Source organism: Anomaloglossus baeobatrachus, chromosome 7, assembly GCF_048569485.1.
Source record: "Anomaloglossus baeobatrachus isolate aAnoBae1 chromosome 7, aAnoBae1.hap1, whole genome shotgun sequence".
Classification (NCBI taxonomy): domain Eukaryota; kingdom Metazoa; phylum Chordata; class Amphibia; order Anura; family Aromobatidae; genus Anomaloglossus; species Anomaloglossus baeobatrachus.
In genome coordinates this window covers 282,542,163-282,557,879 of record NC_134359.1, presented here as the reverse complement: position 1 = coordinate 282,557,879, position 15,717 = coordinate 282,542,163, and the positions used below count along the sequence as shown (strand labels likewise).

General features: G+C 48.6%; 1 protein-coding gene across 1 annotated transcript in view; it reads right to left on the bottom strand.

Annotated features, from left to right (window-relative positions):
* LOC142245516 (rho GTPase-activating protein 17-like) overlaps window positions 1-15,717 on the bottom strand; it is a 105,583-nt gene that overhangs the window by 34,790 nt on the left and 55,076 nt on the right. Inside the window, 6 exon segments of the mRNA XM_075318277.1 lie at window positions 161-272; window positions 1,436-1,512; window positions 4,055-4,166; window positions 4,574-4,650; window positions 4,842-4,946; window positions 14,039-14,078. Coding sequence (XP_075174392.1) covers window positions 161-272; window positions 1,436-1,512; window positions 4,055-4,166; window positions 4,574-4,650; window positions 4,842-4,946; window positions 14,039-14,078 — 523 coding nt within the window.

Genomic DNA, 15,717 nt, shown 5'->3' with positions numbered 1-15,717 from the left:
AAGAAAATCGAAGAATGGAAGATAGAAATACAGCTCTGCACAAAAATGGGGCGTCTGGGAATATAATCGTGCCACAATGTGCTATGAATATTAGAAAAGCCCCCTAGACATATTAATTGGTCGTCGTCCCCCGCAAGTGTCTGGTGCTTTTCCTGGTCACCTTGCACTGCTCCACTTTATTCTCCGCTTCCTCCATCTCCTCTCGTAGAGAGTCCAGCTTCCCCGGCTGCATTTGGAAATTAGTACTTGAGGATTTCTGCGCTTGGTTATACCTGCAAATAAAACCGCAACATAAAGCGTTAATATGTCGTCTTATGGCACCAATGGGGGAGATATGGGGGGCTACATGGGAGCAGAAACCACGAAACGCAGGAGAAGGGGAGACGACCGGTCACTAATTCATATACTACAGGGGGTAGGGTGACGGCAGAGATTAATGACAGATTTACAGGACGGAAAGGCTATAGGTGTCCACTATGTGAGGGGCTTACGGACAAACGCAAAGTATGCGATGGGAATACAGTGCAGGGATCAGGCCAGATTTTGTCTGTAGGTCCCATGGACAACAACAGGGGGCATGGGGTACAAGTGCATCATTTTCCTTGAAGGGAACCTGTCAGGTGTAAAATGCACCCACAACCACGAGCAGTTCTGGGTGCATATTGCTAATCCCTGACCAACCATCCCTGTATACACTAGTATAGATAAAGAGATCTTTAGAAAAAGCACTTCTAAAGATCCTTTATGATATGCTAATGAGTGCAGGGACTAGTCACAAAGGCGTTAGTTCCCTTGGCTAGTTGGCCCCCTTAGTATGTAGACACACTGCTGTGGGCATGCTAACATGCTAATGAATGCACAGAGTCAGCGTCATGGTCGCGCTCACCTCTCTGCTGCCACAGCGCCCGACGCTGGATTTCGGCTCAGTGCGAATGATCCCCGAACTTCCGGTCATGCGCACTATGAAGCCGGGTGTACGCATCCAAGCTTCAAACTGCTGTAGTGCGCATGACCGAAAGTGCCGGCTACTGATCGTGCACACGGACCCTATTCCCGGTATTCTGAGGCAGTGCAATGAACACGGGTACGCGCATCACTGCCGATGATGACGCTCAGCATTAAATAGTATGTTAGCAAGTTTGCACACCCACAGGTGTCTGCTAAGAGGGCAGACTAGTCGGGGAAATAACAGCTTTGGGACTAGTCCCTGCTCTCATTAGCATATCATAAAGGATCTTTAGATATACTTTTTCTAAAGATCTCTTTATCTATGTGAGTGTATACAAGGACGGTTAGGCAGGGATTAGATATATGCACCCAAAACTGCTCATGGTTCTGGGTGCATATTGGACCTGACAGGTTCTCTTTAAAGTTTAGGTTAGAGGACTTCCACCCCAGGCAGCCAGAATGCCACGTTCCCACACCATTTTCTTACCTTCCACGTGCAGAATCCATATCTAGTACGAGCTTAGCCAGCTGCTTCCTCTGCTTCTGAATGTTTGGGATATCAACCTAGAGGAAAAGAGGGAAAAAAAAAAGTCAATACCAATTGGATTTTTTTGGGCGCAATCATGGTGCAATGTGACCCTGTTTACTTGCATCACGCTGGGATGTAGCAGCGACAAACAAAAATCTGCAGCCACGTTTTGCCTATAGTTTTCTTGTAACCATAGCCTGAGGATATGTGGATTTAGACATGAATTGAATGCCTAAATCTGTGCTAAATCCCCGTCCTGTACAAGGGAGAACGACTTCCACTGCCCCATTCACAAAAATTGCAAATTTACATAACAATTCTATTTTTTCTGTTGCAAGAAGGAAGATAAAACCATTTGCAACTTATTTCCTGTGCACAACAAATATGGACGAATATTGCTGCCGACACGCAGCAGAAAGCAGAGGGTTGACCTCAGGTTCCTGGTGCAGAAAGCAGAGGGTTGACCTCAGGTTCCTGCTGCACAAAGCAGAGGGTTGACCTCAGGTTCCTGCTGCACAAAGCAGAGGGTTGACCTCAGGTTCCTGCTGCACAAAGCAGAGGGTTGACCTCAGGTTCCTGCTGCACAAAGCAGAGGGTTGACCTCAGGTTCCTGCGGCACAAAGCAGAGGGTTGACCTCAGGTTCCTGCTGCACAAAGCAGAGGGTTGACCTCAGGTTCCTGCTGCACAAAGCAGAGGGTTGACCTCAGGTTCCTGCTGCACAAAGCAGAGGGTTGACCTCAGGTTCCTGCTGCACAAAGCAAAGGGTTGACCTCAGGTTCCTGCTGCACAAAGCAGAGGGTCGACCTCAGGTTCCTGCTGCACAAAGCAGAGGGTCGACCTCAGGTTCCTGCTGCACAAAGCAGAGGGTTGACCTCAGGTTCCTGCTGCACAAAGCAGAGGGTTGACCTCAGGTTCCTGCTGCACAAAGCAGAGGGTTGACCTCAGGTTCCTGCTGCACAAAGCAGAGGGTTGACCTCAGGTTCCTGCTGCACAAAGCAGAGGGTTGACCTCAGGTTCCTGCTGCACAAAGCAGAGGGTTGACCTCAGGTTCCTGCTGCACAAAGCAGAGGGTTGACCTCAGGTTCCTGCTGCACAAAGCAGAGGGTTGACCTCAGGTTCCTGCTGCACAAAGCAGAGGGTTGACCTCAGGTTCCTGCTGCACAAAGCAGAGGGTTGACCTCAGGTTCCTGCTGCACAAAGCAGAGGGTTGACCTCAGGTTCCTGCTGCACAAAGCAGAGGGTTGACCTCAGGTTCCTGCTGCACAAAGCAGAGGGTTGACCTCAGGTTCCTGCTGCACAAAGCAGAGGGTTGACCTCAGGTTCCTGCTGCACAAAGCAGAGGGTTGACCTCAGGTTCCTGCTGCACAAAGCAGAGGGTTGACCTCAGGTTCCTGCTGCACAAAGCAGAGGGTTGACCTCAGGTTCCTGCTGCACAAAGCAGAGGGTTGACCTCAGGTTCCTGCTGCACAAAGCAGAGGGTTGACCTCAGGTTCCTGCTGCACAAAGCAGAGGGTTGACCTCAGGTTCCTGCTGCACAAAGCAGAGGGTTGACCTCAGGTTCCTGCTGCACAAAGCAGAGGGTTGACCTCAGGTTCCTGCTGCACAAAGCAAAGGGTTGACCTCAGGTTCCTGCTGCACAAAGCAGAGGGTCGACCTCAGGTTCCTGCTGCACAAAGCAGAGGGTCGACCTCAGGTTCCTGGTGCACAAAGCAGAGGGTCGACCTCAAATTCCTGCTGCACAAAGCAGAGGGTCGACCTCAGGTTCCTGCTGCACAAAGCAGAGGGTCGATCTCAGGTTCCTGCTGCACAAAGCAGAGGGTCGACCTCAGGTTCCTGCTGCACAAAGCAGAGGGTTGACCTCAGGTTCCTGCTGCACAGAGCAGAGGGTTGACCTCAGGTTCCTGGTGCACAAAGCAGAGGGTCGACCTCAGGTTCCTGCTGCACAAAGCAGAGGGTCGACCTCAGGTTCCTGCTGCACAAAGCAGAGGGTTGACCTCAGGTTCCTGCTGCACAAAGCAGAGGGTTGACCTCAGGTTCCTGGTGTACAAAGCAGAGGGTTGACCTCAGGTTCCTGCTGCACAAAGCAGAGGGTTGACCTCAGGTTCCTGCTGCACAAAGCAGAGGGTCGACCTCAGGTTCCTGCTGCACAAAGCAGAGGGTTGACCACAGGTTTCTGCTGCACAAAGCAGAGGGTTGACCTCAGGTTCCTGCTGCACAAAGCAGAGGGTTGACCTCAGGTTCCTGCTGCACAAAGCAGAGGGTTGACCTCAGGTTCCTGCTGCACAAAGCAGAGGGTTGACCACAGGTTTCTGCTGCACAAAGCAGAGGGTTGACCTCAGGTTCCTGCTGCACAAAGCAGAGGGTTGACCTCAGGTTCCTGCTGCACAAAGCAGAGGGTTGACCTCAGGTTCCTGCTGCAAAAAAAGATTTTTGTGACTCGGCAAACCCTTTTTTCATCGGGTTCGTTTGGGGACACATCACACTATCCTCTGTGTCCGCTGATGACATGATCGAGAAAATGCAAGTCATGTGTTGATTCGTAGCGTTAGAAATGTGGGGTGCGGCAGCGGATTTACCTCCGTCAGCATGTTTAAGGGTTCTAAGACGTCTTTTTCAATCACAAATTCATGCTGCGAGAGCTCCTGGGCCAGCCGTTGCTCTGCATCTCCACATGAGAATAAGGTCTTCCTGCAAGACAGAAGTAATGTGATAAGACGGTGGTCTTCAGTCTTAAGCAGCACATCACATGTGCGGAGCCCTTTTCACTGACTGCCCCATAAACATGGATTCTGGAACTGGCTGTGCATGTACGCTCATTATCACAGGGAGCCAAGGATAAGCAACACCGCCGCTTATCTCCTGGGGAACAAAGGACCCCCGCCCCTCCTATACGATAGGATGCTCACTATATTGTCAGTGGATCCAGACAAAATTTAAAAAGGGTTGTTGTTACCCCAGATGATCAGGAGCGCCCCGCTCCGCTGCCTCCTGGCTTGTTGCTTGCCGGGGAGCGGTGCGCTCCTGATGATTCAGAAAAGCTGCACGGGTAGAGCCGAACTGAGCGCTCTTCCCACCCAAGTCCCTTTGTCACTTACCCTAATAGGGTTTCATCGCTGAGCTGCGCACACCCTTCATTCAAGGACTGAGACACCCCCATAAGGGGCAACTTTTTCTGCAAAGGAAACAAAGGGTTAATCTGAAGATTGAGAATTTTACCCCTATAAATGGATCCAACCATGTTATTTTCTAGGGCATTTTCAGGCATAAAATACTGCTATAAGTGTGTGTACATGGATATAGATCCCATGTGAACAGCACTAAAATATCAACTCAGCTTTCAGCGCCAATTCCCCCAATACTCACATATCTCTTCTCTGGGTCAGTTGCGGGCGGCACCTGTAAGCAGGCCATGATTTTCTTGTGTGCGTTGTGGCAGACGAACCGGACCGCGTCCATCCGTCTCTCGATCTAGAAAACGACAAGATCAATGATCATTATTAGCAGAGGAAAGCTTGGTATAATAGTCAGGGGGTCTTTCCCCTATATGCCCACCACATGCCCCGTACTGTAAGTAATGGAAAGTGGATGATATATGCAGCAGTAATAATCCCGAGTTACATAGTGCATTATACTCCAGAGCTGCACTCACTATTCTGCTGGTGCAGTCACTGTGTACATACATTACATTACTGATCCTGTATTATACTCCAGAGCTGCACTCACTATTCTGCTGGTGCAGTCACTGTGTACATACATTACATTACTGATCCCGAGTTATATCCTGTATTATACTCCAGAGCTGCACTCACTATTCTGCTGGTGCAGTCACTGTGTACATACATTACATTACTTATCCTGTACGGATCCTTAGTTATATCCTGTATTATACTCCAGAGCTGCACTCACTATTCTGCTGGAGCAGTCACTGTGTACATACATTACATTACTGATCCTGTATTATACCCCAGAGCTGCACTCACTATTCTGCTGGTGCAGTCACTGTGTATATACAATACTTAACCCGTACTGATCGTGAGTTACCGCCTGTATTATACTCCAGAGCTGCACTCACTATTCTTCTGTTCCTGTCACTGTGTACATTCATTACTGATCCTGAGTTACATCCTGTATTATACTCCAGAGCTGCACTCACTATTCTGCTGGTGCAGTCACTGTATACATACATTACATTACTGATCTGATATGGACCCTGAAGCAATAGGACCCCCCTGAGTGAAGCTATTGGAGTGCGGGGTACAGCAGTGTCCCGGCGTGGCTGCACCAGTGACCTCCCTTGCACTTGGCAGACCCTGCATACAATCGGTAACGGTAAAAGAGCAATCATTTGGATTTTTACTTTTCATTGACTCTGGAAAACGTATGAATGAATTCTTATAAAGCAGGCGGAGGAAGACGGGAGGGCGATTAACACAAGAAGAAAAAACAGCTTGTGCACCGTGTCCCAGCTGCGGAGGGTAGACGCGATCTTCTGGCTGCAGAAATCCCCTTTAATCCCCTGGAAACGTCAAGCAGCACAAAGTAAAGGGAGGTAAAGGACAAAATATCTGTGTTCCCGAGAAGACGCAGCGGGGGCCGACACCGGGAAGAGCTGGCAGGCTGCACAACCCGATAGACAATTAATGTGGGGCTACAATGATGGGGCAGAGCTGCGATCCTGCACACTACAGGCCGCTGGGCGGAGAGCAAAGATCCATGGGGGTCACAAATAGCAAGTGACAACCTGTAAGGGAGGGGTGCTATTAGGGGGTCTCCCGACTCCAAATTTCCCATGTTGTTGAATCACCTGGGATTAAAATGGACCAAAAATGTCCTAAAGCCATTAAACTCCTTTGGTCAGGGAAAGAGTTAATCCTTCCCGTTTCCTTATATACAGTGAGTCCTCCACCTGCCGGGAGCGGAGCGCCTCCTCCTCTGTCCAGGGAGAGTGACTCAGACTTGGCACAGAGGACCGTGAGACTCAGATTCAGCCAAACGCCTGCCCGGCCTGTGTGCTACAGGGCAGAGCGGTGACCAGCGGAGGCCCCAGAAAGCAGCGTCTCCTGGTGACTGCGATCTGCGAGGGACGGAGGAGGGAGCCGACACTGGAGACAGTCACCAAGGAGAAGGAGCTACACCGAGACACAGCCGGAGCGCCACACAGCTGCACCACAACGGCACGCTACAGCTGGAGGGGAACTACAGAGTCCAGCAGATACGGACAGCCTGCAACATGCTGGGAGTTATAGTCATCGTGTCACAGAAGAAAGAACGCAGGCTATCAAACATGGGATAAAAATCCTGCACTGATACTGTGTTACCTCCTGTATTATACTCCAGAGCTGCACTCACTATTCTGCTGCTGCACTCACTGTGTACATACATTACATTACTGATCCTGAGTTACCTCCTGTATTATCCTCCAGAGCTGCACTCACTATTCTGCTGCTGCACTCACTGTGTACATACATTACATTACTGATCCTGAGTTACCTCCTGTATTATACTCCAGAGCTGTACTCACTATTCTGCTCTTGTGGTCACTGTGTACATACATTACATTACTGATCCTGAGTTACCTCCTGTATTATACTCCAGAGCTGTGCTCACTATTCTGCTGGGGGAGTCATTGTGTACATACATTAAATTACTTATCATGTACTGATCCTGAGTTACACCCTGTATTCTACTCAAGAGCTGCACTCACTACTCTGCTGGTGCAGTCACTGTGTACATACTTTACATTACTGATCTTGAGTTACATCATGTATTATACTCCAGAGCTGCACTCACTATTCTACTGGTGGAGTCAGTGTGTATATACAGTACAGTATGTACACAGTGACTGCACCAGCAGAGTAGTGAGTGCAGCTCTTGAGTAGAATACAGGGTGTAACTCAGGATCAGTACATGATAAGTAATTTAATGTATGTACACAGTGACTCCCCCAGCAGAATAGTGAGCACAGCTCTGGAGTATAATACGGGAGGTAACTCAGGATCAGTAATGTAATGTATGTACACAGTGACTGCAGCAGCAGAATAGTGAGTGCAGCTCTGGAGTATAATACAGGAGGTAACTCAGGATCAGTAATGTAATGTATGTACACAGTGACTACACCAGCAGAATAGTGAGCACAGCTCTGGAGTATAATACAGGAGGTAACTCAGGATCAGTAATGTAACATATGTACACAGTGACTGCAGCAGCAGAATAGTGAGTGCAGCTCTGGAGTATAATACAGGAGGTAACTCAGGATCAGTAATGTAATATATGTACACAGTGACTGCAACAGCAGAATAGTGAGTACAGGTCTGGAGTATAATACAGGATATAACTCAGGATCAGTAATGTAGTGTATGTACACAGTGACTGCACCAGCAGAATAGTGAGTACAGGTCTGGAGTATAATACAGGAGGTAACTCAGGATCAGTAATGTAATGTATGTACACAATGACTGCAGCAGCAGAATAGTGAGTGCAGCTCTGGAGCATAATACAGGAGGTAACTCAGGATCAGTAATGTAGTGTATGTACACAGTGACTGCACCAGCAGAATAGTGAGTACAGGTCTGGAGTATAATACAGGAGGTAACTCAGGATCAGTAATGTAATGTATGTACACAATGACTGCAGCAGCAGAATAGTGAGTGCAGCTCTGGAGCATAATACAGGAGGTAACTCAGGATCAGTAATGTAATGTATGTACACAGTGACTCCCCCAGCAGAATAGTGAGTGCAGCTCTGGAGTATAATACAGGAGGTAACTCAGGATCAGTACAGGATAAGTAATGTAATGTATGTACACAGTGACTGTACCAGCAGAATAGTGAGTGCAGCTCTGGAGTATAAGGCTATGTGCACACTAGAAAAGTGCTTTTTCTCAAGAACATTTCTTGAGAAACTTCTGGGAGTTGAAGATTACCGCATCTGCGGTAAAAAAACGCACCAAAACCACGGGAAAAACGCATGCGTTTTTATTGCAATTTTTCGGCAGGTTGGTCCCTGCGTTTTTTTTATGCTGTAACTGCAATAATATATAAATAAAGCACGTTGAAAAAGAAAAAAAAAAATTAGATACCGTAAATGGATAGATAGATAATCAGTAGATTGATCTGTCCTCTATCAATCAATAGATCGAGTCCCTGTGAGCACACACTGCAGTTCTCCCGAGCGGTAGTGTGTTCACATTACTGACCGTGAGAAATGACCTGTAATTACCTCTGCAGGCTCGTTGCGAGGCTGCATTCAGTACAGTGTGTCAGTCGCGGCTGGATGCAAACGTCGTGGGACCTCGGTGGATTACGCCGGAGCTGTGTGTTTGGGGGGTGTAATAAAGGGGTGAAAGAGGGGGCTTTTTTGTCTTTTATTTAAAATAAAGGATTTTTCGGTGTGTGCTTATTCACTTTACTTATGGATTAATCATGAAAGATGTCTCATAGACCCTGCCATGATTAAGCCTGGACTTAAGTGGCAGCGATCCGCTGCCACTTAACTCCTTATTACCTGGATTGCCACCGCATCACGGCAATCTGGAAGAGTCGGGGACACTCCGGGACTGCCGCATAATGGATGCGACAGTCCTGGGGCAGCTGCGGGCTGATATTCTCGGCTGCAGGAGGGGGGGGGGGTGGGCATTAACCCTTGCCCTCGCCCTGCCCAGCCTGTGAATACCGGGCCGCCGCTGTGCGTTTACCTTGGCTGGACGGTAAAAATACAGCAGAGCCCGCGTTTTTTTTTTTATTTATGTCCGTTTGATTTGTGTGTGTGTGTGTGTGTGTGTGTGATGTGTGTGTTCACTCTCGGCCCCGCTTCCTCTTCCTGTCATAATGACATCACTTCCCTGCAAACCGCAGCCAGTGATGAGCATTACCGCAGGTAAACTGTGGCTATACTAAGGGTATACCGCACATCATTTGCTACCTGCGGTATTTCGCGATTACATTACAGTGAATGGAGTGAAATACCGCAGGTCCCTGCGGAAAAGAAGTGACATGCACATTTTCTCAAGAAATTCTGCAGAAAGAATGTTCTTGAGAAAAAAACGCAGCGTGCGCACAGCTATTTTTTTCCCATAGGTTTTGCTGGGAAATATCTGCGGAAAGGTTACAACCATTTCTCAAGACATTTCTGCAGCAAAACCGCAAAAAAAAAACCAAAACGCGGGTAACTCAGGATCGGTGCAAGCAGTAATTTTATGCAAAAAGTTAATGTAGTAACAGGTGTTTTAAGGTTTTACACTTTAGGACCAGAAACCTGTTCGATGTGATTCGTACACTTCATGTGATCACTTCTGCAGTCACATTAGCCGATGTGGGTCAGATATTTATTATTTCTGAGAACCTCGGGCTCAGTCTATTAAATAACTAAGCCGTCTCCTTGTAGCGACGAGACCCTGAAACCTCATATCTGCTCCGGCAAGGTAACAAGCTGTACCAGGTTCTCAGGGGAGGAATGTGCCCGAACGTGGGAGCCGCTGCAATCTCCATCCAGAATGTGAACTATTCCGAAACCACATTCTACACAGCAACAAAGCCCAGACGGAAAACTACTCCACATGCACAGAGGCTTATGAATATGATAGCAGTTATATTGTTGTACATAGGGGGCAGTATTATAGTAGTTATATTCTTGTACATAGGGGGCAGTATTATAGTAGTTATATTCTTGTACATAGGGGCAGTATTATAGTAGTTACAGTTAGGTCCAGAACTATTTGGACAGTGACACAATTTTCGTGAGTTGGGCTCTGCATGCCACCACATTGGATTTGAAATGAAACCTCTACAACAGAATTCAAGTGCAGATTGTAACGTTTAATTTGAAGGTTTGAACAAAAATATATGATAGAAATTGTAGGAATTGTCACATTTCTTTACAAACACTCCACATTTTAGGAGGTCAAAAGTAATTGGACAAATAAACCAAACCCAAACAAAATATTTTTATTTTCAATATTTTGTTGCGAATCCTTTGGAGGCAATCACTGCCTTAAGTCTGGAACCCATGGACATCACTAAACGCTGGGTTTCCTCCTTCTTAATGCTTTGCCAGGCCTTTACAGCCGCAGCCTTCAGGTCTTGCTTGTTTGTGGGTCTTTCCGTCTTAAGTCTGGATTTGAGCAAGTGAAATGCATGCTCAATTGGGTTAAGATCTGGTGATTGACTTGGCCATTGCAGAATGTTCCACTTTTTTGCACTCATGAACTCCTGGGTAGCTTTGGCTGTATGCTTGGGGTCATTGTCCATCTGTACTATGAAGCGCCGTCCGATCAACTTTGCGGCATTTGGCTGAATCTGGGCTGAAAGTATATCCCGGTACACTTCAGAATTCATCCGGCTACTCTTGTCTGCTGTTATGTCATCAATAAACACAAGTGACCCAGTGCCATTGAAAGCCATACATGCCCATGCCATCACGTTGCCTCCACCATGTTTTACAGAGGATGTGGTGTGCCTTGGATCATGTGCCGTTCCCTTTCTTCTCCAAACTTTTTTCTTCCCATCATTCTGGTACAGGTTGAACTTTGTCTCATCTGTCCATAGAATACTTTTCCAGAACTGAGCTGGCTTCATGAGGTGTTTTTCAGCAAATTTAACTGTGGCCTGTCTATTTTTGGAATTGATGAATGGTTTGCATCTAGATGTGAACCCTTTGTATTTACTTTCATGGAGTCTTCTCTTTACTGGTGACTTAGAGACAGATACACCTACTTCACTGAGAGTGTTCTGGACTTCAGCTGATGTTGTGAACGGGTTCTTCTTCACCAAAGAAAGTATGCGGCGATCATCCACCACTGTTGTCATCCGTGGACGCCCAGGTCTTTTTGAGTTCCCAAGCTCACCAGTCAATTCCTTTTTTCTCAGAATGTACCCGACTGTTGATTTTGCTACTCCAAGCATGTCTGCTATCTCTCTGATGGATTTTTTCTTTTTTTTCAGCCTCAGGATGTTCTGCTTCACCTCAATTGAGAGTTCCTTAGACCGCATGTTGTCTGGTCACAGCAACAGCTTCCAAATGCAAAACCACACACCTGTAATCAACCCCAGACCTTTTAACTAGTTCATTGATTACAGGTTAACGAGGGAGACGCCTTCAGAGTTAATTGCAGCCCTTAGAGTCCCTTGTCCAATTACTTTTGGTCCCTTGAAAAAGAGGAGGCTATGCATTACAGAGCTATGATTCCTAAACCCTTTCTCCGATTTGGATGTGAAAACTCTCATATTGCAGCTGGGAGTGTGCACTTTCAGCCCATATTATATATATAATTGTATTTCTGAACATGTTTTTGTAAACAGCTAAAATATCAAAACTTGTGTCACTGTCCAAATATTTCTGGACCTAACTGTATATTCTTGTACATAGGAGCAGTATTGTAGTAGTTATATTCTTGTACATAGGAGCAGTATTATAGTAGTTATATTCTTGTACATAGGGGGCAGTATTATAGCAGTTATATTCTTGTACATAGGGGGCAGTATTACAGTAGTTATATTCTTGTACATAGGGGCAGTATTATACTAGTTATATTCTTGTACATAGGGGGCAGTATTATAGTAGGTTGCCAGGTCAGCTGTTGAACGTGTGCTAAACATTACTGTTGCTTCCTATCACTGTCCTGTATGCTGGTTATATACAGAGTAAATCATTAACAAAGGGGTGAGAAAAAAAAAAGATCCGTATAAGGTAAAGTAAATATATTTATGCTCTTCTCTTGGGACATTTAAAATGGATCTAAATTATACAGTATGTCGGTATTTTTACTACTCTTCTTTTTGGAGTTTCCGCTGTTGATTTACAATACTCCTGTCTCCAAAAATTAACATTGGGGGAAATAAAAAAAAAAAAAAAAAAAAAAAAGAAGAAGAAGAATGTACGTCCTCATCTATACGGCTGGGTGACTTTTTAAAGCCCGGACTAATGCAGAATGCAGAGGACAGCATAAAAATCTACCAGAAAATCTGAGAAAAGCAGGTTGTAAACAATAGTGACAGCCGCCAAACCGTGCCGATGATTCAGCCGGGACGTCCCACACCCTGCTGCTGCCCGCAGCGTGAATTGTAGGAAGGCCGGGCGATTGTTCTCCTCTGCTCCCAGCTCCTATTTGTCCCCAGTCTGGAAAGAGTTCAGCAGAAAAGCTGCCCAAAAACAACACGGCCTGAGCACAAAAACATGGAGGGGGCCAGAAATACACTGGACATAAGGTGCAAAAAAAGCCCAAAACGGATAGGGTGGGTGAGAGAATTGCATTGCCAAAAGCTGAGCCTCTTCTCAGGTCGACCATCGAAAAATCTATTATATCGCTGCAATGGACGCTGCCCCTACAGAAAGCACAGGTGCGGTAATGCAGGGTGTGACCAGCGGATGGCGTCATACATTGCAGGTAAAGGGGGTCTCACTTCCCCGACACTCATCTCCTGGAAAGGAAGGAGTTTTGTCCTTGCTGTGATGGCAAATTTCATAAAGCACAAGCGAAGGTGGCGGGGCAGACAGCGCGCGCAGGAGGGTGGCGGGGCAGACAGCGCGCGCAGGAGGGTGGCGGGGCAGACAGCGCGCGCAGGAGGGTGGCGGGGCAGACAGCGCGCGCAGGAGGGTGGCGGGGCAGACAGCGCGCGCAGGAGGGTGGCGGGGCAGACAGCGCGCGCAGGAGGGTGGCGGGGCAGACAGCGCGCGCAGGAGGGTGGCGGGGCAGACAGCGCGCGCAGGAGGGTGGCGGGGCAGACAGCGCGCGCAGGAGGGTGGCGGGGCAGACAGCGCGCGCAGGAGGGTGGAGGGGCAGACAGCGCGCGCAGGAGGGTGGAGGGGCAGACAGCGCGCGCAGGAGGGTGGAGGGGCAGACAGCGCGCGCAGGAGGGTGGAGGGGCAGACAGCGCGCGCAGGAGGGTGGAGGGGCAGACAGCGCGCGCAGGAGGGTGGAGGGGCAGACAGCGCGCGCAGGAGGGTGGAGGGGCAGACAGCGCGCGCAGGAGGGTGGAGGGGCAGACAGCGCGCGCAGGAGGGTGGAGGGGCAGACAGCGCGCGCAGGAGGGTGGAGGGGCAGACAGCGCGCGCAGGAGGGTGGAGGGGCAGACAGCGCGCGCAGGAGGGTGGAGGGGCAGACAGCGCGCGCAGGAGGGTGGAGGGGCAGACAGCGCGCGCAGGAGGGTGGAGGGGCAGACAGCGCGCGCAGGAGGGTGGAGGGGCAGACAGCGCGCGCAGGAGGGTGGAGGGGCAGACAGCGCGCGCAGGAGGGTGGAGGGGCAGACAGCGCGCGCAGGAAGGTGGAGGGGCAGACAGCGCGCGCAGGAAGGTGGAGGGGCAGACAGCGCGCGCAGGAAGGTGGAGGGGCAGACAGCGCGCGCAGGAAGGTGGAGGGGCAGACAGCGCGCGCAGGAAGGTGGAGGGGCAGACAGCGCGCGCAGGAAGGTGGAGGGGCAGACAGCGCGCGCAGGAAGGTGGAGGGGCAGACAGCGCGCGCAGGAAGGTGGAGGGGCAGACAGCGCGCGCAGGAAGGTGGAGGGGCAGACAGCGCGCGCAGGAAGGTGGAGGCGCAGACTATGGTCACTCCATATTGGGTTACTTACAGTGAGAAGGTCATCGCTTAAAACTTCTGTCTTTTCCGCTCTGAAATGAGAAAAAAAAAGAAAAATAAGAAAAAAAGTAAAACCGTCTGTCAGCGTAAACAGGAAAATAAAGTAACTTCCAAACAGTGGGGAGAGCGGACGTTGTTTACTGCGCACTTTATCACACGACATAAATGTTTACGTGATGAGACTAACAAGCCGCCTCCGCGTCGCAACTCGTGTAAACCGCGCCGCCGATCGCGTGCAGAGGAGACGAGAGGACAGTAACACAAAATCCACCGACGGTCGAGTGTAGATTCAGCACGCTAGATCTGGAGAAGAGACGCCGACAACCGGTGCAAAATACTGCGCAATTTCAAATTGCTGAATCTGGGCCCAGTTTCCTATTTTAGGATATGCACATGTACATTAGCAGCAAATGAACAGACCCCGCCCCTTATTTTGCAGTGAAGGGTCTAATGTCATTGTGAAGGGAACGGGACATGTGACATTGCCTGTTGTGAATGGTGGATCCTGTATTATCAGCGGTGTATAGAGGTGTCACCTGTCATTGTAATCCTGCCTGTGCCGATAAGGAGCAAACTGAAAAGTCTACTCAGAAGGGGAGATGTGACCAACTATTATAAGTGGTGGATCTTGTGTTATCAGCGGTGAATAGATGTTTCACCTGTCATTGTAATCCTGCCTGTGCTGATAAGGAGGCTTCTGAAAAGCCTTCAGGGAAGCGGAGTTATGACATTGTCTATTGTGATTCTAAAAGTGTCATCTGTCATTGTAATCCTGTCTGTGCTGATAAGGAGCTTACTGGAAAGTCTCCAGGGAAGGGGAGTTGTGACATCACCTATTGCGATTGGTGGATCCTGTGTTATTAGCTGTGTATAGGAGTGTCACCTGTCATTGTAATCCCGCCTGTGCTGATAAAGAGCCTGCTGGAAAGTCTCCAGGGAAGGGGAGCAGTGACATCACCTATTGCGATTGGTGGATCCCATGTTATCAACTGTGTATAGAGGTGTCCTCTGTCATTGTAATCCTGCCTGTGCTGATAAGGTGGCTTCTGAAAAGCCTTCAGGGAAGCAGAGCTATGACATTGCCTATTGTGATTGTAGAAGTGTCACCTGTCATTGTAATCCCGCCTGTGCTGATAAAGAGTCTGCTGGAAAGTCTCCAGGGAAGGGGAGCGGTGACATCACCTATTGCGATTGGTGGATCCTGTGTTATTAGCTGTGTATAGCAGTGTCACCTGTCATTGTAATCCTGCTTGTGCGGATAAGGAGCCTGCTGAAAAGCCTTCAGAGAATGGGAGCTATGACATTGCCTATTGTGATTGTAGAAGTGTCACCTGTCATTGTAATCCCGCCTGTGCTGATAAGGAGCCTGCTGGAAAGTCTCTAGGGAAGGGGAGCTGTGACATCACCTATTGGATTGGTGGATCCTGTGTTATCAGCTGTGCATATCAGTGTCACCTGTCATTGTAATCCTGCCTGTGCTGATAAGGAGCCTGCTGAAAAGTCTTCTTGAAAGTACAGGAAGTATGTGTCTAAAAAAGCCTGAGCAATCACTGTGTATTTTAAGAACATAAAAAGGTAAACAAACTGCATATTGTTATTGCTAAGGAACGGGCGGTCGTGCAAAAACTTTGCAGCCATTAACAAGTGACCGCTTTCCTCGCCCTCCATATT